General features: G+C 32.1%; 1 protein-coding gene across 1 annotated transcript; it reads right to left on the bottom strand.

Moving 5' to 3' along the window:
* Positions 1 to 209: 209 nt before the first annotated feature.
* Positions 210 to 8858, bottom strand: LOC133172330 (guanylate cyclase 2G-like). Its single transcript, XM_061307192.1, has 3 exons — positions 8581 to 8858; positions 1373 to 3971; positions 210 to 591 (listed from the first exon to the last, which is right to left on the bottom strand). Exons 1-3 carry the CDS (start codon positions 8856 to 8858, stop codon positions 271 to 273), a joined length of 3198 nt encoding a protein of 1065 aa, XP_061163176.1. The 3' UTR covers positions 210 to 270.
* Positions 8859 to 27161: the final 18303 nt, after the last annotated feature.

Raw genomic sequence — 27161 nt, 5'->3', positions numbered from 1 at the left:
CTAGAGGAGGCAACACTTTCTTTTTGCGGCATACCCCTAGAAACCGTCGAAATATTTATATTTTGAGCAAAATCCTTTTAGAAGGATCTGCGAGATCTTCAAATCCTTTTCTCTACACATGTATATGCATTCAGAGTCTTTTTGTATGATACATAACTTCTGAAAACATATCAGTATCTTGTTAGTGAAGTATCTATTATTTACTTCTGATAAAAATGAAGCTGACATATGTGAAAGTTTTCATTACTTCACAAGCCACATTAATTGAATTCATCTTTCATGTACATCCACAGAATCTTCTATAACATCGGGGAGGGCATCACTTCGCTGCTTAGTAACTCTACGTTTTGGATACATGTTTTTGGGTTTGCCATTGCTCATTTTGAGATTCCCGTTTTCAAAATGTTGAGGTCGCGTCTCATTTACGTACTTAAGTTTTTCAGTGCTAAGTGGAGGCACTATTGTTTTCTCTGTATTTGGTAGAGCAAGATGATTTGAAGGCGAAAAACATTTTTCTTCTTTCTTTTCTGGAAAGTTTAAAGGAAATCTCTGTGTTCGTCCTGTCAGCCAACACGTCTCGTACTCCACGCCCTAAAAGTATAAATATATATATCTTTTATTTATTTTTTTTTTTACAATATTGTACCATAGTTATAGATTTTCATTATATATAATTAAAACATTTAACTAACAGAATGGCGTCAAACAATTGAAATGAATATAGCTTTTTTTGTGATTCAACAGCGCAGATTATTTTATTGTTACGTTTAAGATTTCTCATTTAGGTAGACGTTTGCATGAATACAACCAAGAGCTAAAAACTTATTATTTAATAAATAATAAAAAATGTAGAATAATTATACAATGTAGTTTTACGTCCATGCGAGAATATTTTACTCATAAGAGTAATCTCCAGCTGAGCCGAATTTAGTCGTATGATATCATTTTACAATCAATGCAGTGAGGGGATTTTTTTTAAAGCAGGCGCATAGCGTGACTCGAGTCTTTGTTTATAATATTGCTAATATCTCTTTCCGAGAAATGCTTTGGCAAAGGAATTCTAAACAGTTATATTAAAAGCTCAGATAAGATGTTCAACTCGTGACCTTCTATTCATGAGACGAATGTTCTATCTACTGAGCCTCTGTAATAGTTTCTTAAAAATCAGAAAACATATTTTATTTCAATAATCATATTATAATTTTATCTGAAAATATTTCAACAACGGAAACTTACTTGACATACAGATAAAAAATGTAAATTAGGTATACATATAGGAGTTATGTCTCTTTTCACTATAGAGGTAAGTGAACATAATACTTAGAAATCGATGATGTATAAGCAATGATATGTTCTTAAATGTTTCACATACCTTTACGATGAGCAACCCTGATCTCTCGATGGTGAAGTTATTAAATGAAATGATCATGTTTCTCATTGAAAGTGTGATGTGGATTTTGGACGGATCACATGATCTGGACAGACTTCTGACAACTTCCGGTAAATCACTGAGCAACACAAATTGAGGTGTGTCTGTTTCAACTATCCCAGTAGCTGTTGATCCCACATGGGCTCCAATACTTAATTGAAGCATTCGGAGATCCTCTTGGGTACAGTCAGAATTCTCCATATGCTCTCTAGTGAGGAAATCAACACACATATGAGCAGTTTTATTTGCAATCTCGTTTTCGTTTGTATTAACATCACCAATACCCACTACAATAGTAAAAGAGGTCCCTGTTGAGCTGTACCTGAAAGCTGAATACTTGTGAACCAAAAGGTCAATGTACGAACAGACACTGTTGAGTTTCTTGAGTTTTTCGGTTGGACTCAATTCTTTGTACTCCTCGTCTCTACTCATTATCTCTAAGCAGATCACACCTAGTATTTTCACGTCTTTCTGATCCAGAGATTCTCCCATTGATAAACGATTAACGATATGACTAGGAATGATGCTAGACATAACGGTATCTAACTGTTTCTTTGAAGATTCTAATTCTACCGTTTTCTCTTCCACACATTCTTCGAGATGCTGAGTATATTCTTCCATAGACTGGATAACACTATCCATCACTGATTTCCTCAAAGGATTGTTTCTTTTTAGAAGTTTAAGTATTTGTTCAAAAGATGGTCGACTAGCAGGGTTGTCTGTCCATGCTATCTCCATAACTTGTCTTATAGAAACCGGGAGATCCAACTGAGTTTTTGGCCGAAGGTTGCTTGAGCATATTCCATGAATGATTTCCTCTGAAGAAGATGTTCCTAAATGTTCACTATATGGTTCCTCTTGAGTGTAAATTTCTTGCAATAAAATAGCAAAGCTATAAATGTCGGATTGTGTAGTAAGGGCGCATCTATAATTTGCCCGCAGTATTTCGGGTGCCACCCAGAAGTCTTTGCAAGTTATATTTTGTTTCGTTAAACTGTTGCTATAGATTCCGGCTGCCACATATGCTGCATTTTCCTTTCCCAAGGTTAAAATCCGGACAAATTCCCAATCACCAACTTTTACTGTCCATTTATTATCAACAAAACAAACGTGTGACTTGAGATTCCCATGTATAAAGTGTTGTGTGTGCAGAAAAGCCATACCTTGACAAACATCAAGAGCTAATGCAAGTTTAAAATCATTTGTCATTGTTATTTTGTTGTCTTGTAACAAATCAGCCAGACATCCTTTGCGACAGAACTCTCCAATTATATATTTTTCGTCGTCTATGAATGTTAAACCGAAAAACCTGACAATGTTGGGATGGGATATTTTATTTTTGATTTTGAGCATTTCTTGTTTCATTGGTTTTGTGAGATTTTGTAGTCTTTTTACTTCTAACAGTCTCACTCCAATATCGTACCCGTTCCATTTACCAGGCCACTGCAAAACTTTTTCAAGAAGAGCATCGAGTTCCTCTTTCCCCATAGAGTTTTGGGCAGATTGCAAAGACCTAGCGGAACGCGTGAAAAGAGAAGAAGTCCTAGATGTTGAGTTGTTTCGTGTGTCTTGATAAAACACGATGTCTTCGATTGGAATATACCAATCGTTGCTGTTAATCATTTTCCAATACTTTATCCTTTGATATAAAATATATCCACCAAGTGCACCTATAATCAACACAGCCAATGGAACGGACACAGCGACTATAGTTACCCAGGAATTGTCAACTACCTTACCTTCATTTTCAATGTCATATAACACTTGTTCCCAGAGATTCTGTCCTTTGCAATATATGTTCTCTAGCACATCCCTCTGTACACGTGCAACAAGATCAGCACTGAGGGGAGCAAATCCAAGAATCTCACATTCATGTCGTGGAGCAGATTCTGTTAATGCCCAATATATATAGCGTACAAGTTCTTTTCCTGCAACACAATCTGTCATGTTTGTTTTGTATATGATAAAATGGGTAAACCCAGCGATAGGGTATGCTCCTGAGCTTAAGGCATGTGTGATTGGGAAATTTAACTCTGTATTTAGAGCAGAGAAATAGTCCATGGCTTTCTGAACTGCTAGCGATGTTGGATACATGTATTCGTCAACATCGTTTTTTATAAGCGCCGTGTGCACTACCCATTCTGTGACATCTGCTACTGATAAATACCCTATCGAATTCTCAAAAGACAAAAGTAGTCCATTTATGCCATCTGTCTGCATGCCATAATAAGAAATTGCATTTGGATTCCAATGATATGGTTGTCCTGTTGCTTTATTTAACCCCTCGGCAAAGTAACCGTAAGTTTCATTCCATGCAGCATTTCCTTCCGCTAGAGCATGTGTAAAAAGATCTGTGGAACCGGACTTGTCAGCTCTTGCTAAGACAATAATACTTGCATTTGGAAAAGTGCAGTTTGGATTGTTTTCGATGAAAGTACTGTCATTCCAGTATCTGATTGTACCATTATAGATCCCTACAAGTTGATCCAATGTCAATTGTAATTGCTGCTCCAGCTGCAAGTTGTAGCCAATCGCAACAGCCCTGAAAATGCATACAATTTCATTTAGTATCTAATGCTTAAATGTTCATAATTAATTTTGGATACAGTACATCATTTAAACTTAGTTCACATTTGATTTTAACCTTAAAAATATATACTAAATATACATCTAAATGTATTTATACTGTCTGTATTACCTTTGTATTTGAATAACATTTTTAAATAAAAGATCAATTGTCTATAGTGAAGCAACATATGAATTTACTTCTCAAAGCAAAATATTGCCCTGATTGTAATTCTGATACAGTATCTTGAAATTTTGAACGGCACGATTGTGGCAACGCACTTTGAAAAAAATTACGCACTTTGAAAAAAAAATTCAAAGTGCGTTAAAATTGGGACAAAAACAACGCACTTGAATTTTTTTGTCAAAGTGCGTTGAATTTGGGACAAAATCAACGCACTAATTTTTTTTTTCAAAGCGCGTTAAGAGTGTACATCAACATTTTTACCATGGAGACACTTGGAAAAAATATGTATAAAAAAAATTGTGTACGTAAATTTTAGTAATATACAGCTATTACAGCATTATTTTGTTATATTTCTTTTGAAAAACTGAGGAATTGATCTACCCTCATTGAGAACAAATTGAAGACAGGTAGAAGGTCCCTCAGCCCAACACTTTATTTTTCCTACCTAAATACCAAAACATATATATATTTACATAACTGGTATCACATTGATATACTTTCTTTCAATAAATTTGAGTTAACGTAAAATAGATAAAAAAAAACAAAAAACTGAAATAAACTTTCCTGAGAAAAAAAGAACCCTATTATATTAAAGAAGAGGCTCAGGGGCCATATCACTGATCTAATCAACAATAACTAATTGACTATACTTTGGCCAAAGTAGCTTTACAAAATTAAATACAATGCTAATCCAAGAAAACCCAACTTGTATAAATGCATACTTTTTTTCATACCTTATAAGATTAAACAAATAACTGTAAAAAAAAATAATAATGATAATAAAAATAATTGTTAAAAAAGCTATCATATTTTGCGGGAATAAACATTTTTTTCATACTTCTACGAGGATTGTCCCAGAAAAACGCGAACTTTTTGAATATTTCAGAAACTATTCGACCAAAACTAATTATTTTTTGCACGTTGTTGAAAAATGATATTTTCGATATTTTGACGAAATGTTTTAGGCTTGTGATGTCATAAGTATATAAAAACCCGCATTTAAAGGGTGTTAAATATCGATGGTCGGAGCACGGCATTTTTTTTTTACTTTTAAAAGTAGCATTGTCGATGAAGTTTTCTTTATTACCAGGTTATACGGAAATACAATGTCATAAAATTTACCTCCATAAATACTCTTTGATCTGGTGTATTCGTGTACAAAAATTCATGAATTTGACATCATTAATGACAAATATATGACATTATATGCCAAAATACTTTCAATTAGATATTGTCAAAAATGGTGACGTTTGGCGATAATGTGGAGCACCAAATTATTAAGCAGTACTGTGTTGAGCGGGATATGACTCCTATCCATACGATAAGAGAGATATTAACGAAGGAAAAACAGAAACATAAATCTTGGACACAGGTTTATCCCTAGCTGAAGAGGTTTGGGGATGGCTTGATTGGTTATCCGATAGAAGAGGCGTTTTGTAGACCAACAAAAACGAAGACAAACTGAAAGTCAGAAGCTGGACGTCACAGACCTAAGTGATGGCCGCCACTAAACAATGCGAACTGTTAGGTTTATGATCGGGATTGAGAAATTGTCTATTAAAAGAATTAATTCCGCAATCTTTTGTAACACTGGTATTTGAGATGTATTGCTTGGTAAATAAAAGAAACTTAAATACAGTGCCGAATTTCTGCTTAAACGAATTTTATCAGAAGCACATTTCCAGAACAAATTCACAAACGCCACGAGCTATGTTTTGACGTCGTCAGTGTTGCGCCGACAACTGATTTGTAAGATTCATTTACCTGAGAGAAAAATTTTATTTATGAAGATATTTCATTGAAATTTGTACGCATTATTCAAAAAATGTTGATTATGATGTATGCCAATTTTTAACTTTATAGTTTCAGTGAAACAAAAGATATTGAAAATGTTCGCGTATTTCTGGGACAACCCTCGTAAATACTTATCAAATAACTATCAAAAATTAAAGACCATCATATTGTAAGGGAAAATTATTTTCAATTGAAAATTCATGATTATTTTCCTAAGAAAAATGCGATGCTTTAACTCAATTATCGACCCCTACATCTACCAAACTTATTACAGACTGGATAAAATAAAAAAGGAAACGAAATTGTGCTATTTAACAATCATTCCTCCATTATTCCTAAAAGACCCATTTCCCTTTTATAGCATTTACGAGAACCCTTGAGAACAAGAAAACCCATAACAATCCTTAAAACGTCTATATTTTAGATCCTGAAGTGACGTCATCACCAAAAAGTTATCCACCTAGGTCTAGGTTCAACTAATTATTTATTATACTAAAATTTGCAAGAATATTGACCAAACCGTACACATTTTTTTTCAAAGTGCGATAAAATGGTCGATATTAACGCACTTTGAAATGAAATTTTTTTTTTTTCAAAGTGTGTTAACTTGGTCCCAAATTTAACGCACTTTGAATTTTTTTTTTCAAAGTGTGTTGTAACACACGATGTAGTCTAATCAACAAGAAATGAATTTCGAATAGCTATGTTTCCCTGACTGAGTTGTTATGGAATGCGCATTATCAAAGGACATGTACACATTTTAAAAACAATTGAACTTCGGTATCTTGGACATTGATATCTCGAATACCAAGGATATGTCGAAGTGATTTGGAAGTCCCAACCACTTAAATATTCTTTAAGTATTATAAGCATGATATCTCGAATACTCGGATATCTCGAAGTTTTTCATCAGTCCCATCGTGTTCGAGATAAAGAGTTTGACTGTAGTAAATGATGTAAGGGAATTTTTTTTTTGAATTTGCTCTTCAGGCCTGCAAGTCCTGAGATTTTTTTCTAAATCTGATATTTCTCTCGGAAATTTTGTGTGTTTTCACTTTATTGAGCCATCAAAAGAAAAAAGATCATTTTAACTAATCCACAAGGATACCAATGGTTTTATTTTATCAATCAGCTTAATTGCAGATGCAGCTATTCCTTTAAAAAGCGACATTAATTGTATTTACTGTGTTTTAACATGCATTTTGCTGCAAATATTTTCAAGATAAGATTAGACTGTGATTTTTTTGTTTAAATCAGCATTTTGCCTACACAGTTAATAAATAATAACTGTATCTAATTTTTGAATACTTAAGTTTCAATAGCATGTTTAATTCAATGACAAAATAGAACGCAGTGATGACCAATAATTTTAATTAACAGAGATCAATCGAGATATGTATGCTACGATTAACTTTAAAGTTGTAAGATGTTTCTAAGTAATATTTTTTTTTCGATTTAGTTCTTAAGTTTCATCAGCTGAATAATTAAATCAGTATCTTATTTCACCTAACTTTAACAATGAAAATTGTCATCCGAGATTAATTATTTAAGAAAAATTGATTTTTATGTGTCACAATTATTCCCTCATTAATAAATAATCGAACATTTAGTACCGAGATCTATTTTAGATTCCGTTTCTAACTATCTATAATCATTGAGTCCCAGGTACCGATATAAATCTTTTGAAGGTAGTACTTTTAACGCTCCTCCAACACGCTGCAAAGATATTTCAATTAGCAACGATCAAATTCCATGACAATGCGATTCAGGATCTGTTTCATATCAGACACGAATGGTTGAACACAGGTAGGATTTGATGTAAAATGGCAACACATAGGAATTATCATCGCGGTGATTAGCATATAAGATAAATCTAACCGACGATATGTCTCTTAACTTTGAATAAAACTCAGCATCAATTATTACCAACACAGTTTTACATGATGATTGTCTTTAAAAAAAAAAAAAAAACAATTATTTTCCTCTTGCCACATTTCCTCTATACCCTACAGACAGACTCAGTGCACTATTGTTCTTCATCAAATATATGACGGATGTCAAAATAAATAATTAATAATGTAAAAAAGTCACAGCATCGGAGTAAGTATCTATACAACCTAAATGCATATTCTTATTCTAAATAGCTTCGTTTAATAGATTATTTAAACATAATGAAGTTTAATTTTATTAATAAATAAATAGATTTATTTTATTATTGGTCCTGTTTTCATTGAAAAGACAAAATTAATTTAGGTTTGCCGAGAGATATTAGTTCTTGATTTTAAAATCGTTTTGCTATTAAATTAGTTAATATTCTGAGCCAAGCTTTGAAAAAGTATGATATAACTGCAAAATTTATCTGAAATATTTATTTCTTCATTCACCAGAAAATCAAGACAGAAAAATAATACATGTAGTTACTTTTTTTCTATCATCATTAAAATTAAAATAATTAAATTTATTTAATAAAAATCAGCAAAATGCTCAGCGTTTGAAAAAAAAATATTTTTCGCATTCATTAGTATCCATTTATGCATACGAACGTTAAGCTTCTTGACACAGGACTAGATTTTCTGCAATGAAAAACCCTTCTTTCGACACCTACCCTGCCATAACCGGAAACTCTATGACATCAATATGCTCATGTTGTTCCTGCTCAGAGATAACAGTCTCTATGCTTGCATACTCTATATCTACATTTTCGTAAAGTACTCGCTTAGCTTCAGTGCTGTCTACAGCATGATATTCCATTTCCATAGTGGCATGGCCTTCTCTGTATACAGTGTATGAGGGTTGCCATAGTTTGTACACCTCGTACGGAAAACTTGTTCCATAGCCTTTAACGTAAATTGCACCAAATACTCCAAGTTGGCAATACGACATTACATATATAACAAGGAAAAACACATTGAAGCTCCAGAGACAGTTCATTTTAGCTCTTTAAAAATGAACCATTCATATCCATAATAAAATTAACTTCGAATTCCCTCGCATGTTCCGGTTTGAAGCTAATCCTGATGACTAGAACCCGACAACAATAAACCTCCGATTTTAATGAGCCACTTGTGCTTAATCTGCTCATACGCATCATTTTCTTTTAGCTATTGGAACACAAAGCAATATTTGTCCTTTGTAAATGATTGTTATTGTGATGAAGAAAAGTGTAATTAAGTATTAAACAACTGGTTTGTTTAAGAGTGTGATGACGCTCTGAAACAAAAATTTAACAAGTGGGCCAAAGGGTCAAATGACCTGTACGCGATCTTGAATCAATAATTAGCACATGTTTGGTCACACATGGGTATTAATTGTTTTGATCATTTCAATATTTGTATCATTTTCTTTAAGTCGCTTTTTAAAGAAAGTTTGAAGAAGTTTTCAAAAATGAGATTAAATATATAGTAAAGGACTTGAAAATACAGATATGAATTTAAAAATTTTAGTTTCCTTGGGAAAAAAACTCTAAATTAGTACAATTAAAGTTTTTATATTTAAGGGATAAAAGTAGAATATGTATGTAGGAGAAAGTTATAATCTTGCCAATATATCTTGCCAATATATGAAAACAAGCTTTCAAAACTGCCTTGATAGTGATAACTATGAACTTTATTTGTAGTTTAATGAAATATTTGATACTTATTCATATAGAGGAAACAGAGGGCTACAACTCGAAATATATTCAAATTTCCAAAAAAGGTACATTAAATATATATAAATAAATAAGTTGAAACTTCCACCTTTTGATGTTTTTTAAACAAGAATTATTAATGGTATTGCATCAAATGGAACAAATAGGTGGAATAGTTTCTTCTGTATAGGTGTCATTATAATATTAATTTTATTTGTTATACATTCTTTCTATAAAAAAAAAAAAAAAAAAAAAAAAAAAAAAAAAAAGCGGGACTTTGAGTAGGCTTTATGAAATGAAAACAAACTCTTAAAAGTGTTCCTTTTCAAATATTGTAAAGCTATGGTAGTCAAACAAGTGCTTGGATATGGAGTATAAAGTCTAAGCATTCCTCCTTCAAAACAGAACTCAAAAACTTTAGCACAAAATTAATTTCTTGAATTTGGTAAAATCAAAATTTTGACATACTAATATTAGATTTTTATCCCGTAAAAGATACCGTCCTTGTCTAGTTAAAAACTGTCCGAATTGGGAGAGGTGATTCAAATGTCTCTGTCATGTTCTAAGATTAACTGTCGCCACACGACACTCATACTATACATAGTCATAATTTCGTTGATTATTGCGAAAAAAGAAAATAAGTGACACGGGTTATCTTTTCCTACCAGTTACAAAATTCCAAACTTATTTAACGAGGAATGTGGATCAGTACATCATATGTACATTTTCTTGAAGCAAGATTTATTTTTTTTTTTATTGATTTTAATTTTTTTTTTATAGCATGCATAATTATTCATTACTTAATTTCTAATCACTCTTTTTTTGAAATTAATTTCAAATCTTACTTCATTCCTGATTTGGGACAAAACTAACTTTAATCCATTATACAATATTGTTATAAAACTTTTCTTTAATCACCCATTTTGTGGAGAAATATTGCGGCAATAGTTTATTAATACCTCAAAAGTAAATCCCAAAAGTTGAAGTTTTCATCAAAAGTTCATCAGTAATTTATAATGAACAAGTTAAAATATCATAACAATTGTGTTAAAGCTCATTCATCCAAATGAGATATTGGAAAGTTACTTTGACATTTAATAAATAAAGAAATAATCCCATAATATATGTTCTGTGTAATTTCAACGGTAAACAAGCTAGAAAACATAAATTTCATTTAACATGAAATAAGCTTCAGTCAAATATTGGTACCAATTTCTAATTTTTTACAGATGATAAGCTATTATGGGGTGTAAATTGAGGTTTTTAAGTGCTTGTTTGTGTCACAGTTTGATATTTAAGACGGTATCTAATACTTACTGTTATGAATAAAACATACCATAAACTTATCATTATATCAATAATAATAATAAATTGATTATAGCAATTTAATTTCCGTGCTCCTTCAAACAAACATGAAGTACACGTACCTAGGGTGGCTTTGATTTCACTGTAAATACAATCAAATCTAACGATTTTTAAGACACTTCATTGGAAGAAATCTAATATGGCCGATGGTCTGCTAAAAGTGTTAATAAAACTGAATTCGGATAGAATAAAGAGGCTATGAAATAAGTTCTCTTGTATCGAATTGAGTGTCCTCTGTCAACGATTATAGCACATGTATCGCTTTCCAGTTTATAATCATTGCGATGTTCACTGATTTGGAAAAGATGAAGGAAAATTATCCAGTATAATGATCTTATATTCAAAATAATCAGTAAATCTAATGCATTTTGTAAACATTTCTTTGTGTCCTTATACATGCCTAGATACATTAAATGCAAAAATGTTTTAGCATTGTGTTTCAAAGATTTGATGAAGAATGATGAAGCTCTCTGTTTGAGTGTAACTGTGTTTGTGAAAGACCAGCTTTGATAGACATATACGTTGCTTCCATTTATTTTTGTAACAAAAAGGAAACAAAGCAAAAGGATAAATAACAGAAATATTTTTTTCTTCTTCAGAAATCAGCAATATAGCTCATAGATTTATGTTCATATAGGTAACCTGAATATTGTTTGCAAGGTCAAGTTTGAAATAGTGTAAGATTTTGTAATAATGTTGCAAAATGTGTGCAAAATTTTGTATAGATTTACGATGACAATGTCTCAAAGTTGCATGTTTCAGCACCAAAGAAAACTTTGTTTTTAAAAATATAATTATATATATTGTAGACTTTTAGTAGTTATTTAATTTCAATTCAAAATAAGTTAAAAATACATGTATATATCAATCCATGCATCATTTTTTTTGTATTATGTATCCTTAATCAAAATAACTGCTGTCTATCAAATGTTATTTAAAGTGAAAACTATGTATATATCTTTAGTTTGGAAAGTAAAACTCTATAATAGGAAGACATAGGTGGAAAAAGTTTCATCATATTGTTTCATATTGCACGTTCTAAAATAAAACCTTATCATTAAAAAGGTATTTTTTTAAATTAGGCTCCGTGACAAAGCTTGCAAAGTATATATATATATATATATATATACATATATATATATATATATATATATATATATATATATATATATATATATATATATATATATATATATATATATATATATATATTACATTAAGTACATTTTTCTCCATAAGTTATGAAAAGGGAACAATATGGGCAATAACTTTCTCATAGTGAATGTCATTAAATCGATTCATCTTTTGATAGAGATAAGAAATATATGTGATTGAAAGAAACATCTGACAATTCTCTCGTTACACACTGGGTATCGTTCAGCTTAAGATATTTGTACCCAATGAACTCGATTGTATCTGACGTAAAAAAGTTTATAACTAGGCTGTCCAATGCTTGAGAAATAGTTATGTACCTTGATTAAGAATTATTTACCTGAATTACGTTGCGAGCGAATAATTTATGCCACATAGAGGTAACAGAATTCAAAAGACTACTAAGTATTTCAGCCTCAAATTAGCATTTGATTCACAAGAGAATGGATATATTCAAATCAATGCTATTAGGTCATAAAATTAAAGGAAACCAAAAAAAAAAAAAAAAAAAAAAAAAAACTATTTTATGCTTAAAGAATCAATGTCAAAGATCAATTACATCTATGTATTTTGAAAGCACTAGTCAAGTTGATTTCGTCACTTTGTAATTAGACTTATTATCGAGAAGCTGTACTTTCTCTGTGAACTTTTAATATTGTTATATGTTACTTATATTTTGCATTTGAGGATAACATTACAATGAAATAGCTTTGACCTACAACTCGTCATGACCTCTTGACCCTTGAAAAATAGACATTTTTGCTCTTCAATTGTTTCATCGATGGAAAAAAATATGCAAATAAAATGTGAAAATAACAAACAGCATTCATGCTCAAAGGTTCATTAAATAACACAAATTATATAATACAATCAGCACGTTTTGAAGGAAGTTTGTGTTGTCTGAGTGTGCTTTGGTTTTATAAAAGGGGTAGAAACATTCTAGATATTTTGGCTGCCAAGTACAAGAAATATTTGAAATAAAAGATTGTATATCACTGAAATAATATATTTAAAAGATTAGAAAGAAACACTTTCGAAAATGACTTGACTATAAAAGGAAAACTGGGATTCTATAGTAAGAAAATACGGGTGCTTTTACATTACATGTTCTAAAGTAAAATGTAATCTTTAAAAAAAAGTATTTTAAAAAATTAGGACGTACTTGAGTGTATTAATTATAAAATGCTTCTCAAACAGCTATGTATGAAAAGGGGATTTCTGGGTTTCTTTTTTTTTTTACACTAAATGTCATAAAATCGATGCATTTCTTTGTAGAAATGAGAAATATACGTGAATAAAGTAACCAGACAACTGACAATTTTCTCATAACACAGTGGGTATTTTACTTCAGATAAGCCAACGAACTCAATTTGATTAGTATCTGACAAAAAAAGTTTATTAAAAGGCTACTAAATGCTTGTGAAATGGCAGTGCACCTTGATTAAGAATAACTTGGCTGTATTATTGCAAGCGAATAATTTATGCCACATAGAGGCAACAGAATTCAAAAGACTACTACGCATTTCAGCTTCCAATTAGCATTTGCTTCACAAGAGAATGAGTACAAATCTATGCTATAAGTCATAAAACCATGGGAGACAAAATCGTCACTCTACTTAAAAAAAAATCAATGTTTTAAAATTTATTTTCTAGAAGTTACTAGTAAACGGTGATTTCGTCACTTTGTAATAAACCATCAACAAGAATTAACGAGAGATTTTCCCAGTGAACTTTATATATTTTTATCAATTACTTATATTTACATTTCTGACAAACATTCCAATGGAAATAACGTCAACCTATGACCCACAACCTGTCATGACCTATTGCCCCTTGAAGAAATTAACAATTTTGCTCTCGAGAAAAACATTTTTAAATAAAGTTAAAAATTGCGAACAGCATTCATGCTCAAAAGTCTAGTTAAAAATAAAAATTGTCAGCAGGACAAACATAAATCTTTGAAAACATTAAAGATGGGATCAGGTGTCATGGAGGATTAAGTATCCCCTGTCGGATGTTTTGATCCGCTGTGAGCCCTTTTTCATGATTGGATATACGGAAAATCTGTAGACAATTCAGTATAAAAACAAAGTTCTTACAATTTGTATGAAAAACAACAGCATTCGATCTAACGAAAGATTGTATTTGCAAAGAAGGTCATTGTATCGATCATACATTTTGTGAAATGTTATTATTTAAGCCAGATTGTTGATACCTTTGTATCATCAACTTATTCAACTTGTCAGTAGGCTGCCTCGTTTAAGAAATTGTTCGCAGACAGAACATATGCTCTTGCGAATCGAATCAACTGGGAGACAGAAATACCATATGCAGATGATAAGGGTATATTGTTGCATAAGATTATCAGAAAGTGAAGTTATATGCATTTATCATAAATGTAAATATATTTCTTTATAATATGATTTCCAAACTTGCACTCCAGTACTAATACACAAAATGAATTTAATCATAAACACAGAAATTTATATTTTGAATAATGACTAGAAATAAATGGGTTGGTCCAAACTTGAGACCTGTGTCTATAATTTTTCCTCTTCTCGTGAAAATGATGGAGTTTGTTTTGAGAATGAATTATCAATATCATCCGGACATTCCAATATCAAGTCCAAATCCTTCATGGATCAAAAATCCCCTTGAGGACTGAGTTTACTGCTTTGATATGGCATTAAAAGAATGTTGGGCATGTGTAATTTAAAGGTAATAATCTGGGAATCGATATAAAACAATAATGAAGATAAGTCAGAGAGTTAGATATTCATATTTACTGCTTACTGGCAAAGGAGTTTATTCTTTAGTAATATAGGTCCAATTGAATGAATGTAGGGGTAAGAGCCTCAACATAGAAAACTACATGTATTAGTAAACATTTGAAAATGTATTTTCAAGGAAAAACTAAGATTAATATTCTACATGTATTAATTTCATGTCCCAGAATATCAAAGATTCAATGGATTTTACATTTATAGAATACATGTATATGATATTTACATGTAGCTGTAGAACTAAAGCTCTCCGATTAAGATCATTCGAACAAACAAACCAAAGAGCTACAGATCCAAGCATTGTAAAAACCTTCGATTTTTGTCGTTACTCCCTCAACAATGTATGCAGGGGTGGCAATACTAGTTAGCTCACCTGAGCCGAAGGCTCAAGTGAGCTTTTCTGATCACATTTTGTCCGTCGTCCGTCTGTAAACTTTTCACATTTTCGACTTCTTCTCAAGAACCACTGGGCCAAATTCAACCAAACTTGCCACAAAGTATTCTTGGGTGAAGGGGATTCAAGTTTGTTCAAATGAAGGGCCACGCCCTCTTTCAAGGGGAGATAATTAGGAATAAGTGAAAAAATAATGGCATCATTTAAAAATCTTCTTCTCAAGAACCACTGGGCCAGGAAAGATGAAACTTATGCGGAAACATCCACAGGTAGTGTAAATTCAAATTTGTTCAAATCATGACCCCTGGGGGTAGGGTGGGGCCACATTGGGTGATCAAAGTTTTACATAGAAATATATAGAAAATATCTTTAAAAATCTTCTTCTTAAGAACAGCTAAGCCACGATTGGTCATATTTATATGGAAGCATCCTCAGGTAGTGTAGATTCAAGTTTGTTCAAATCATGACCCCCGGGGGTAGGGTGGGGCCACAATGGGGGATCAAAGTTTTACATAGAAATATATAGAAAATATTTTTAAAAATCTTCTTCTTAAGAACAGCTAAACCATGATTGGTCATATTTATATGGAAGCATCCTCAGGTAGTGTAGATTCAAGTTTGTTCAAATCATGACTCCCGGGGGTAGGGTGGGGCCACAATGGGTGATCAAAGTTTTTCATAAGAAATATATAGGAAAATATCTTTAAAAATCTTCTTCTTAAGAACAGTAAAGCCATGATTGGTCATATTTATATGGAAGCATCCTCGGGTAGTGTAGATTCAAATTTGTTCAAATCATGACCCCCGGGGGTAGGGTGGGGCCACAATGGGGGATCAAAGTTTTACATAGAAATATATAGAAAATATTTTTAAAAATCTTCTTCTTAAGAACAGCTAAACCATGATTGGTCATATTTATATGGAAGCATCCTCAGGTAGTGTAGATTCAAGTTTGTTCAAATCATGACTCCCGGGGGTAGGGTGGGGCCACAATGGGTGATCAAAGTTTTTCATAAGAAATATATAGGAAAATATCTTTAAAAATCTTCTTCTTAAGAACAGTAAAGCCATGATTGGTCATATTTATATGGAAGCATCCTCGGGTAGTGTAGATTCAAATTTGTCCAAATCATGACCCCCGGGGGTAGGGTGGAGCCACAATGGGTGATCAAAGTTTTTCATAAGAAATATATAGGAAAATATCTTTAAAAATCTTCTTCTAAAGAACATTAAAGCCATGATTCGTTATATTTATATGGAAGCATCTTCAGGTAGTGTAGATTCAAATTTGTCCAAATCATGACCCCCGGAGGTAGGGTGGGGCCACAATGGGGGATCAAAGTTTACAGAGGAATATACAGGAAAAAATCTTTTACTCAAGAACAGAAAAGCCATGAATAGTCAAATCGATATGGAGGCATCCTTGGGTAGTGTAGAATGAAATTTGTTAAAATGAGGGCCCCCGGGGGTAGGGTGGGGCCACAATGGGGGATCAAACTTTTACAAATGAATATATGGGAAAATCTTCTGCTCAAGAACAGCAAAGCCATTTGTTATATTGATATGAAAGCATCATTAGGTAGCTTGAAATTCACCCCCCCCCCCGTAAACTTTTCAATACTGAATTGATTTTTGCTTTTTTTTCCCCTAGCCAATGTGCTCAGGTGAGCGATGTGGCCCATGGGCCTCTTGTATATATATATATATATATATATATATATATATATATATATATATATATATATATATATATATATATATATATATATATATATATATATATATATATATATATATATATATATATATATATATACATATATATACATATATATATATATATATATATGCCGTCACAAGAGTCTTTTTAATGACCTGGTATACTCTTTGATCACTCTGTGTATATGATGATTTCTAATTAAAAGATTTAAAGCGTGTTTCATATGAATTCTTTTTAAAACAGTCATCATACTAGCATTTTATAGAGTAGGCGTTTTTGTGTTTCATTGAAAATTGTGGGAGGAAATAAATCTACTCCAGTGTCAATTTTATGTTGGGAAACCCTACTCTAAAGCCTATTATCCAGGGAGAAATTCTATTCTAGAGGCCGTTTTCTGGGATGGGTGGGTTGTTGAGATTTTAGAGGGGAAAATCTACTCTACAAGACCGGTATATTAGTTTAACATATCATCAGAATGCTAAATCATAGTCAGTTACAATATTGTCGGTGTTCAAAAACTCTTTTGATATAAAATCCATTTTTGTAAAGACTATGGTGTTTCTAACGGATTAAAATGATTTTTCCGCCTCCATTTTACAATGTTCCATGCACTTGTCTAGACAATTCATTTGGTGAGTTGAAGTATGTGTAAGTAATTAAATTAATATAGAAAACTTATTTACACAGTTACATTGTTCCACAAATTAATTACGTGTCAAACGATTTCCTTGCAAAAGAATTTGCTGCATGAATATTCTATAACAATGAATATAAAAAAAATCGAATTTCTTTAATATGCACCACCTAATGGGAAATATTGACAGCCAAATATTTTCATGAGAAGAATTAACTCGGATCAGTTAATGTTCAGCGAATCAATATTAGATATTTACCTGACATGAATCTTAACTAAAACGTCTTTCAATGATCACCCTATTGATTGTGACATAATTCCCCTAGGTCTATGATTTTTGGTTCTATTTCAGATGTTAAACCTGTACCACAAGTCCCTGAATTGCTGGTTTTTTTGTAAGTGGTTACAGTGGATCTATTTTTTTCTAAACTCCAGAGAATCATAGTACACATCATTGAGATTGGTTAGTAATAAGAAGATCAAGAATCCATTAAAAATGTTAATAGTACACGAGCATCATAAACTCCTTTATAACATCACCAAGGTGATTCGGTTTGATTTCGGTTTTATTTAAGAAGTAAAAGCTTCAAAGGTTTGGTATTTTTAATGTAGTCACAGTAGGTCTTTTTTTCTCCTCAAAATCGTTTTGCACGTCATGGAGGCTGATAAGTTATTTTTGATAGACAAAAGAAAAAAATCTATTTCAAAATGTTTGTAATGCACGAGCATCATTAACTCTTCAGTAACACAAAAATGGTTTCATAGAAATAAAATCATAAAGGTGAACTTCACAAAAAGCTCAAACACCATGCATCCATACAACAAAGAGAGGGATCCACGCTTCGACAACCAATCAAATAAAAAGCGATTGTTTATAAGGCATCAAAGATTGAAAATCATAAACAGAACCACATCATGAAAACAAACGGATGGTTATAGAAATCAGATTCCACTGCTAACATGTATAAAATAATTTACTTTCTACTATTGATGTGATGAAGGCTGGTAAATATCAAATTGAAACTGAACACATAATTCCCATTTTTGAGCTGCATTTGAATTTACTTCTTAGTCGTAGGGGGGTACGTCTTTGATTAAGTAGTTGATTAAGGATATCCGACCCTCAGCCAGGAAGGATAACTCTTTAAGTTATTATTTTATTTAAAAAGTCTTAAAATGATGCTTGAAATTGAGATCTTTTTGTGCAACAATTTTCATTTTATGCATCTCAATATGATTCAAGGTTCTTTGAAGTCTTAGAAACAGTCTGTAAAAAGTTGACATTTGTATCCCATAAAAGAAAAAAAAATGAATTCATATTTAGAGAAGTGGAATTTATTCTAGTCTAGCATTAGATACCAATGCTTTTTAGCATGATATGAAATTAGATGTGATATGTGATATCTAACAATGATAGCATAAGCTTTTTACATTATGTATTATTTAATAATTGAAGTAAAGAGAAGAACTAAAATACTGTATAAGTGTAAAAAAGATGCAATTTTCTCCATATGCCTGGATACCTATATTTTTCTATCCTAATTTATATTTGTTGATCAATTTTCAATTAGAAAATGCATCGCTGATGTTTTTATTCGCATTTCCTAAAAATATATTTGAGATTTCATAATTTCCCCTATATAATATGATTAACAATAATTATGAATTATGAAGAAATACCATGGGTAAATTCACGTTACCTTGTGAAATCAGACACATTTTTGTGAGCATTTTCCATTACTTAAAAGCTGATTTTCAGCACCTGGGGATTGGACTACCTTAAGTTAATATTCTTTAAAATACTTTCGAAGATGCATGTTTAGAAAATTCTGAATGTCCATTTCTTAATCTTTTTTCTCCCTCATATATAAAATATTTTACCCTATACCTTTCATGTAAAAAGCATTTTAATTTTGCGTTCATTTAAACAGATGTGAGACCGATAAAATGTAGCTCCTTTTATAGAAAAAATGAGGTCTGAGACGTTTTCAACATTAAATGAAAAAAGTTTTACTCATAAGTTGCCATTAATGGTGCCAGATAGGAATAAGATAAATAATGTTTCAATAATAATTTAAAAAAAAAATTGAGAGTTCTTCAAAACTGAAGTTACCTACCCCGCTATAATAGGAAATTCAATAAGGTCCGGATGTTCACGTTGCTCCTGGCTTGATATTATAGCTTCTATACTGATATACTCGATATCAACATTGTTATACAGTTCCTTTTTAGCAAACTCGCTACCAGTGGTGCTATAAACCATGTCTAATGCAACATGCTTTTCTCGTGCAACAGTATATGATGACTGCCAAAGTTTGTACACCTCATGTGGAAAAGAGGAACCACTTCCTGAAATTTTGACTTCAAGTGAAATGTCGAAAACAACGGACAGTGATATAATCCCAAGCAAAGTTGTTTTGTAAATTTTCTCGGAAAAATTGAACATGTCCACGACTATCACGTGAATGGATTTAGATCCTTGATATGCGTGAGAACGATATATTTTTCTTGCATGATTGATTTGGGAATTAATTTCATTTAACTCAAGCATTCATAGATTTAGTTTGACATTCAATAAAAATCATGATATGACCGAGTCAATTCAAGTTCGTCTATGATAAGTGAAAAAGATCGATGGTCGCCTATTTAGGAATGAATCACAATATGCAATAAGTTGGCTATTTATCTGAATATAGCATGTCAGAAGAATCCACGGCATCCGAAAGTTACAAAAGCGAAACATTTCCGAGTGTACTGGCGTGTAACTTTGCATTAAATATTTAACGTATGAAATACCTGTATTTAAGATTATACTCATAAAGCTGTGCTCGGTCTATGTTATGCTCTGTAAAAATAACTGATATTCTTTCAAACCGCAGTTCTCCGATTCCTCTTCCGCTTGAAAGAATTCCGTTATCATTTTATTCTGAACAGCAGGATAATTGAGAAATGATCAATTTCATCTGTGTAAGTAAATACTGCTTTCTTCGATGTTACTTGACGGATTCTCATAATATATTAATAATGAATTGCCATCTAAGTTTATAATTGATTGTTTTTTTTTAAATGAACAAATACTTTATTAAATAAATATATGCTATAAATGAATCTTGATAAGATACACAAAAGTAAACGAGTATATATATAAAAATCTCTTAATATTACAGGTTATTTAACAGATCAACCTTGTAGCTTATCGTTTATTTTGCCAAACGAGTACAAACATCGATATATGATTTAAAAAATCAGATAGTCAACATTTACTTTAAAAAATGCAACGATTTTATTCATGTCTTAAATGGACTGCATTGGCTGCCGAAGTAATGTAGGAAATAATTAAAATAATTGAAAGGGTTTAGAATTTAACAAAAATCCTACTTTTTGTTCTTTAACTAAAAAAAAAAAGATTAGTAGTGTTGATTTTTACTAGAAATAGTATGTTGCATGATTACAACTGAAGATATATTATTCTATACATTAGTTATGTTTGTATTTCAGTCCATCCAGCGTTTTGCCTAAAATTTTCCCCTCGAGGAGCTGTTATAATATGTGAAAGAAAATTCTTCGGTTCAGTCCCTAAGAGTAGACTTGCTTTTAAAACTAAGGATTACTTATTTCTGTTTTGATCCAGGAAACTGGGTCTTAGACCATTAACATCGTCAGACATGCTATGTAAACAAGCCACCTTAAATTGAAACAATACTAATAAGGAAATGTTTACAGTTATCAAACGGAGCATTTGCTCATTTGTAAGCTTAAAAAACTGCTTAACTAGTTTCAATACTGAGATTTTTTCTACCTTTGGAGACAGCAATCTTTTACGTAGAAGAGAGATGTGTAAAATTAATAGATCCTCATAAAGATTACATTGTATCTGAACATTTGGTTCACAAGAAACGGCTTTCAATAAGGGCTGTCACGGTTCCAATAATTTTTCGGGTCAGGTCGATTCAGTCAATTCTTGGTTCGGTTTCGGGTTTTTCATTTTGGATCTTTACATATATTTAAAACTTTAATTTCACGAATTAAACTTGAAATTAGTAAAACTTTGTTACATAAAATTCACCTTTAAAAGCAAGACTTATCCACGTTAACCACATTGGTATTAGGGGCTTAAAAGGTAAAGAACTGTATATTGTTATGGCCATTTGAGGCCACAGTTCAGAAAATGTCTATGTATTTACTGAAGGAAAGGCAACTGGTTTCTCAAAGAATATATCTTAAATTGACCAGCCATTCCGTTGCTATGGAATGAAAATTGTGAAAATAACGAATAATGATTTTTTTTTTTTAAAAAATTACAGGTGTATAAAAAATATAAATCTGTGAACAGGGCATGAAACACAGAGGTACTGTCATAAACATCCTAGAAAGAGTAAGCATCCCCTGTTGACCGGTGTCGCATAATATTTGGTCCGCCTCGTTTAAAGGTCCGGGGGGACCTAATACGATAACATAAAAGGTCCGGCCTGCCTCTATAATAAAAGGTCCGCTTTCGGTTTAATATGCAGATTTTTCTCCTTTATTGATTCGAAATTAATTTGCTTTATTAATCTTTTTAAATTATTTAAGGTATAGTTGTTATAAAAGTGTCCCTCCCAGCAAAATAGAGTTCCAGGGACGTACATGTATGTACATTGTATATATACTAAAAGGATCAAGTCTTGCGATATCTCGCTAGTTGCTGTATTTCGTTAGCCAATTTTAATTAATTATATTTCTAATACTATGATATATTTCAGTACAAAACCTCAAATTATCTATCAAAAAATTAGTCAAAATTTGATGTTAGCACTGATTAACTGTTTGCTCCTTATCGTAGTACATACCTCCCAGGTAGTGCACAAAACAAAAAATATAAAGATGCAAAGATCTGTTGATCGAGTTACCTTATGGGAAAATCATGTACGACATGTGTCTTTTATAGTTTAAGTGATATCAATATTATCATTGCAAAATAAAAAAAAAATACATATATGTAATACACATACCTTCACTGGCAAATTGTTCAGTATATGGTGTTCGTGAGTCCAACAATGATCATTTCATTACAGTCTCTTTCCTAACAACGTTCGACTTCCACTTCCCAAAAAGAATTTTCATATCTTTCGAAAGATATTTCATTATATCATTAATAATAATTATGCATAATTCTTACGATTCATATTGTACCTAACTATAAAATAATTGGAGGGTCACTTTGACAGGGACTTGTGTTACGGTGTACTAGCCTATCCCGTTGTTGTTAAAACAACATGTCTGTGCTTTGGGGGGTAGGCCTATTGTCTCACCTGACGAAACTTGAAGTCGCATATCCCCCGTGTTTTTATAACCATCGTTTCTTATCCAGTTAAAGACTAACGATTATTTCATTCTACTTGATATCACCCCGGGGTTAACACTGGTTAAGGAAGATGTGCATAAATTGGCAAATTCAAACCAAAGTCAATCGAGTTGAATATTTTAAGCAATAAAACACCCCCTCCCCAAAAAAAGGAAAAGATTATAAACGGTGTTGTTGTATTTTTGGTGGGTGGGGTATAGCAAAATTATGCTGATACATGTCAAATAGTTTAAAAAGTACTGATGTTGTAGACTTTCCTACCGCATTAATATTTTTTCCCGGAAAAACGAGCTTGGGTTTAAAGACCCCTCCCCTTTTGGAAAATGAGCCTAGCATAGGATTTTCTTTCCGGGATTTTTTTTTAAAATATTGTTTATTTCATTCCCTACATTTTGTAGTTTTCATTTCTGACGTTTTAAAATTTTCATCTCAGACATTTATCATCATAAAGTACTTTTCCGGCAATGAAAACAAAATTGAAATTTCCCGTATAAAAAAATTAAAGAATAAATCAAGAATAATTCATTGATTTCCAAATAATAAGTTCTGCTTATATTTAAAAGAATCTTATGACGATTTTATCCTCGGACACATGTAAGTGTAAGTTGTGAATTTTTGTTCATCTTTTCAAATCAAGATAATCAGACTGAATTTAAGATCAGAAAGGTTTAGGTAGAATTTATGACATACAGAAACTATGTTTGACGGAATAAAGTAATCAAAGTTGAGGAGATTCTGTTTTTCGGTGCTTTCAAACACATATAATTCAGTGGGCATTAAAATTTGGTGATCAAAAATTGCATGTTTTATTAATGAAATTATTGCATTTTCTTACTAAACTTTGTATTTTTACTAGACTTAGTGTTGATTGTATTGTAAAATGAAAACAAAAAATGTCGGAAATGCAATGCAAAATTTCGGAAATGACATGCAGCGAGCTTGGAAGAAACAACCCCGGCTTTATTATCCACCATAGGAAATACTCAGTACGCTTCAGTACAGAATTTTCTCCTTTTCCACCTTCTTACTAAGGAGAATCTTATCCACCCATACTATTTACAGAGGGGTTTTACAGAGCAACTTGACATGTATTTCCCCCTAAAATGAAAAGGAAAGTGTCTGTTGAGATCTTGACTGATAAAAAAATTCATAAAACACCACCAAGTCGTGTTCTTTTGTTAATATTTTTATATTTATTTTGATTTTGGTTTAAATTAGATTTTCTACGACTTTAAGCGGCTATTTCTTTTTTATTTATGTGTGTGTGATGGGGGGGGGGGGGGGGTTATAGTTCTCTTGTTGCACGTCATCAACATTACTAATTAAATAATAATATATATCCTTGGTCCCTTCAGACAGATGTTTATGGTTGCATATAGATATACAATACAGTAGACACATCTCCTGCAAACGTACATAGAGTGGATAATTAATTGACATTGAAGTTTTGTCTTTTTGTCAGCATATTATATGAAAAAAAGTACACTACTACATGTAGTATATATGCAATTATTATGCACAATTAGGCCATTCAAAGAGTTTTCTAAGTTAATTTAGCGTCCATCCTAAAATTATAAACCTAATTATCTTTTTACCCTGGAAAAACACACGAACCAACAAAGAAAAAAAAACAATAGGAACTTACAGCATTTCCATAATTTTTGCTTTGTAAGTGAGATACATGTATGTGGGAAAAAAGAAAAACAGAGGGCGGACCTTTTATTATACTGCGTTTTAAGGTCCGCCCTGCCATTTTGACTAGTTTTTATGTTACGGAAATAAACCTGGTCCAAAATGTTTTCTTTCTAACAGTAAGACATCTGAATTATAGATGGCGGACCTTTAAATATACTGCGTTTTAAGGTCCGACCTGTCTCTTTCTCTAGTTTGTATGCTACGAAAATAAACCCCGTTCAAAATTTTCGCCTTGTAATAGTAAGATATCTGAAATATAGAGGGCGGATCTTTTATTATACTGCGTTTTAAGGTCCGCCCTGCCTCTTTCTCTAGTTTGTATGCTACGAAAATAAACCCCGTTCAAAATTTTCGCCTTGTAATAGTACGTTATCTGAAATATAGAGGGCGGACCTTTTGTTATACTGCGTTTTAAGGTCCGCCCTGTCTCTTTCTCTAGTTTGTATGCTACGAAAATAAACCCTGTTCAAAATTTTCGCCTTGTAATAGTAAGATATCTGAAATATAGAGGGCGGACCTTTTATTATATTGCGTTTTAAGGTCCGCCCTGTCTCTTTCTCTAATTATTATGCTACGAAAATAAACCCTATTCAAAATTTTCGCATTGTAATAGTAAGATATCTGAAATATAGAGGGCGGACCTTTTATTATACTGCGTTTTAAGGTCCGCCTTGTCTCTTTCTCTAATTTTTATGCTACGAAAATAAACCTCATTCAAAATTTTCGCATCGTAATAGTAAGATATCTGAAATATAGAGGGCGGACCTTTTATTATACTGCGTTTTAAGGTCCGCCCTATCTCTAGTTTGTATGCTACGAAAATAAACCCCGTTCAAAATTTTCGCCTTGTAATAGTAAGATATCTGAAATATAGAGGGCGGACCTTTTATTATATTGCGTTTTAAGGTCCGCCCTGTCTCTTTCTCTAATTTTTATGCTACGAAAATAAACCCCGTTCAGAATTTTCGCCTTGTAATAGTAAGATATCTGAAATATAGAGGGCGGACCTTTTATTATATTGCGTTTTAAGGTCCGCCCTGTCTCTTTCTCTAATTTTTATGCTACGAAAATAAACCCTGTTCAAAATTTTCGCCTTGTAATAGTAAGATATCTGAAATATAGAGGGCGGACCTTTTATTATATTGCGTTTTAAGGTCCGCCCTGTCATTTTGACTAGTTTTTATGTTACGGAAATAAACCCTGTCCAAAATGTTTGCTTTCTAATGGTAAAATATCTGAAAAACAGAGGGCGGACCTTTTATTTTACTGCGTTTTAAGGTCCGCCCTGCCTCTTTCTCTAGTTTTTATGCTACGAAAATAAACCTGTTCAACGTTTTCGCCTTGTAATAGTATGATATCTGAAATACAGAAGGCGGGGCTTTTATTATACTGCGTTTTAAGGTCCGCCCTGCCCCTTTCTCTATTTTTCATGCTACAGAAAAAAACCCTGTCTATAATTTTCTCTTTGTAATAGATAGATCAAAACGGGGGATTAAGGTTTTACATAGGAATATCTAGGAAAAAATCTTCTTCTTAAGAACAACAATGTCATGATTAGTCATATTAATATGGAAGCATCATCAGTTAGTGTAGATGTACGTTTGTTCAAATCATGACCCCCGGGGTAGGGTGGGGTCACAATGGGGGATCAAAGTTTTACATAGGATATATACACATGTATATCGAAAAATCTTCTCCACAAGAACAACAAAGCCATCTTTAGTCAGATTGATATGGAAACATCCTCAGGTATTGTAGATTCAAATTTGTTTAAACCATGATAACAGGTCATATAAAATTAATTTTCCGCCGGAATATGGCTGAAATATAGCCGACTCGGCGTTAAATCCTAATCAATCAATCAATCAAACCATGATCCCCTAGGGGTAGGATGGGCCACAATGCACTATCAGGGTTTATCATGTGAATGTATAGGGAAAAAATTCTAAAACCTTTTTTTCAGGAACAACAAAGCCATGTTTAGTCACATTGATATAGAAGTATCTTGAGGTAGTGTAAATTCAAGTTTGTTTAAATCATGACCCCGAGGGTAGGGTGGGGCTAGCGCTACATCTATAAAAATCATGACACCTGGGGTAGGGTGGGGTCACAATAGTGATTAATGATTTACATTGGAAGATATGTTAGAATAAATTTGCTGATGAAAAACAGCAGGGCCTTATTGACTCAGGTGAGCGTTGTGGCCCATGGGCCTCTCATTTTATGTCAAGGTCTTGGAAAATCGTAGGACGATTCTTTTATAAAAGGCAGTGACGAATCTGAATGTATAATGGTAGTACAATGTATATTTATCTAGAATATATTCACCACATACAATCAAAAGATATGTTCAGATTTATTATCCATGTATATCACAAAAATGTTATGTTTGAATGATCATTAGTTGTACTGTATCCGTATCTATAGATTTTGATTCATATAGCATGAAAAAGAGGGGGTATTTGTTTCTG

This window comes from Saccostrea echinata, unplaced genomic scaffold (genome assembly GCF_033153115.1).
Source record: "Saccostrea echinata isolate AGI-Se365-2 ecotype Australia unplaced genomic scaffold, CSIRO_AGI_Sech_v1 ptg000054l, whole genome shotgun sequence".
NCBI classification, from domain to species: Eukaryota; Metazoa; Mollusca; class Bivalvia; order Ostreida; family Ostreidae; genus Saccostrea; species Saccostrea echinata.
This window is presented reverse-complemented; position numbering and strand designations above follow the sequence as displayed.

What these genes read in the sequence shown, in the direction of transcription:
- LOC133172330 (XM_061307192.1), bottom strand. Translation starts at nt 8,858, where the DNA reads ATGTCGTATTGCCAACTTGGAGTATTTGGTGCAATTTACGTTAAAGGC. An exon ending in GAGTTTCCGGTTATGGCAGG is followed by an intron (nt 3,972 to 8,580) that starts GTAGGTGTCGAA and finishes ATGCATTTTCAG; the next exon opens with GGCTGTTGCGATTGGCTACA. An exon ending in CAGGGTTGCTCATCGTAAAG is followed by an intron (nt 592 to 1,372) that starts GTATGTGAAACA and finishes TTATACTTTTAG; the next exon opens with GGCGTGGAGTACGAGACGTG.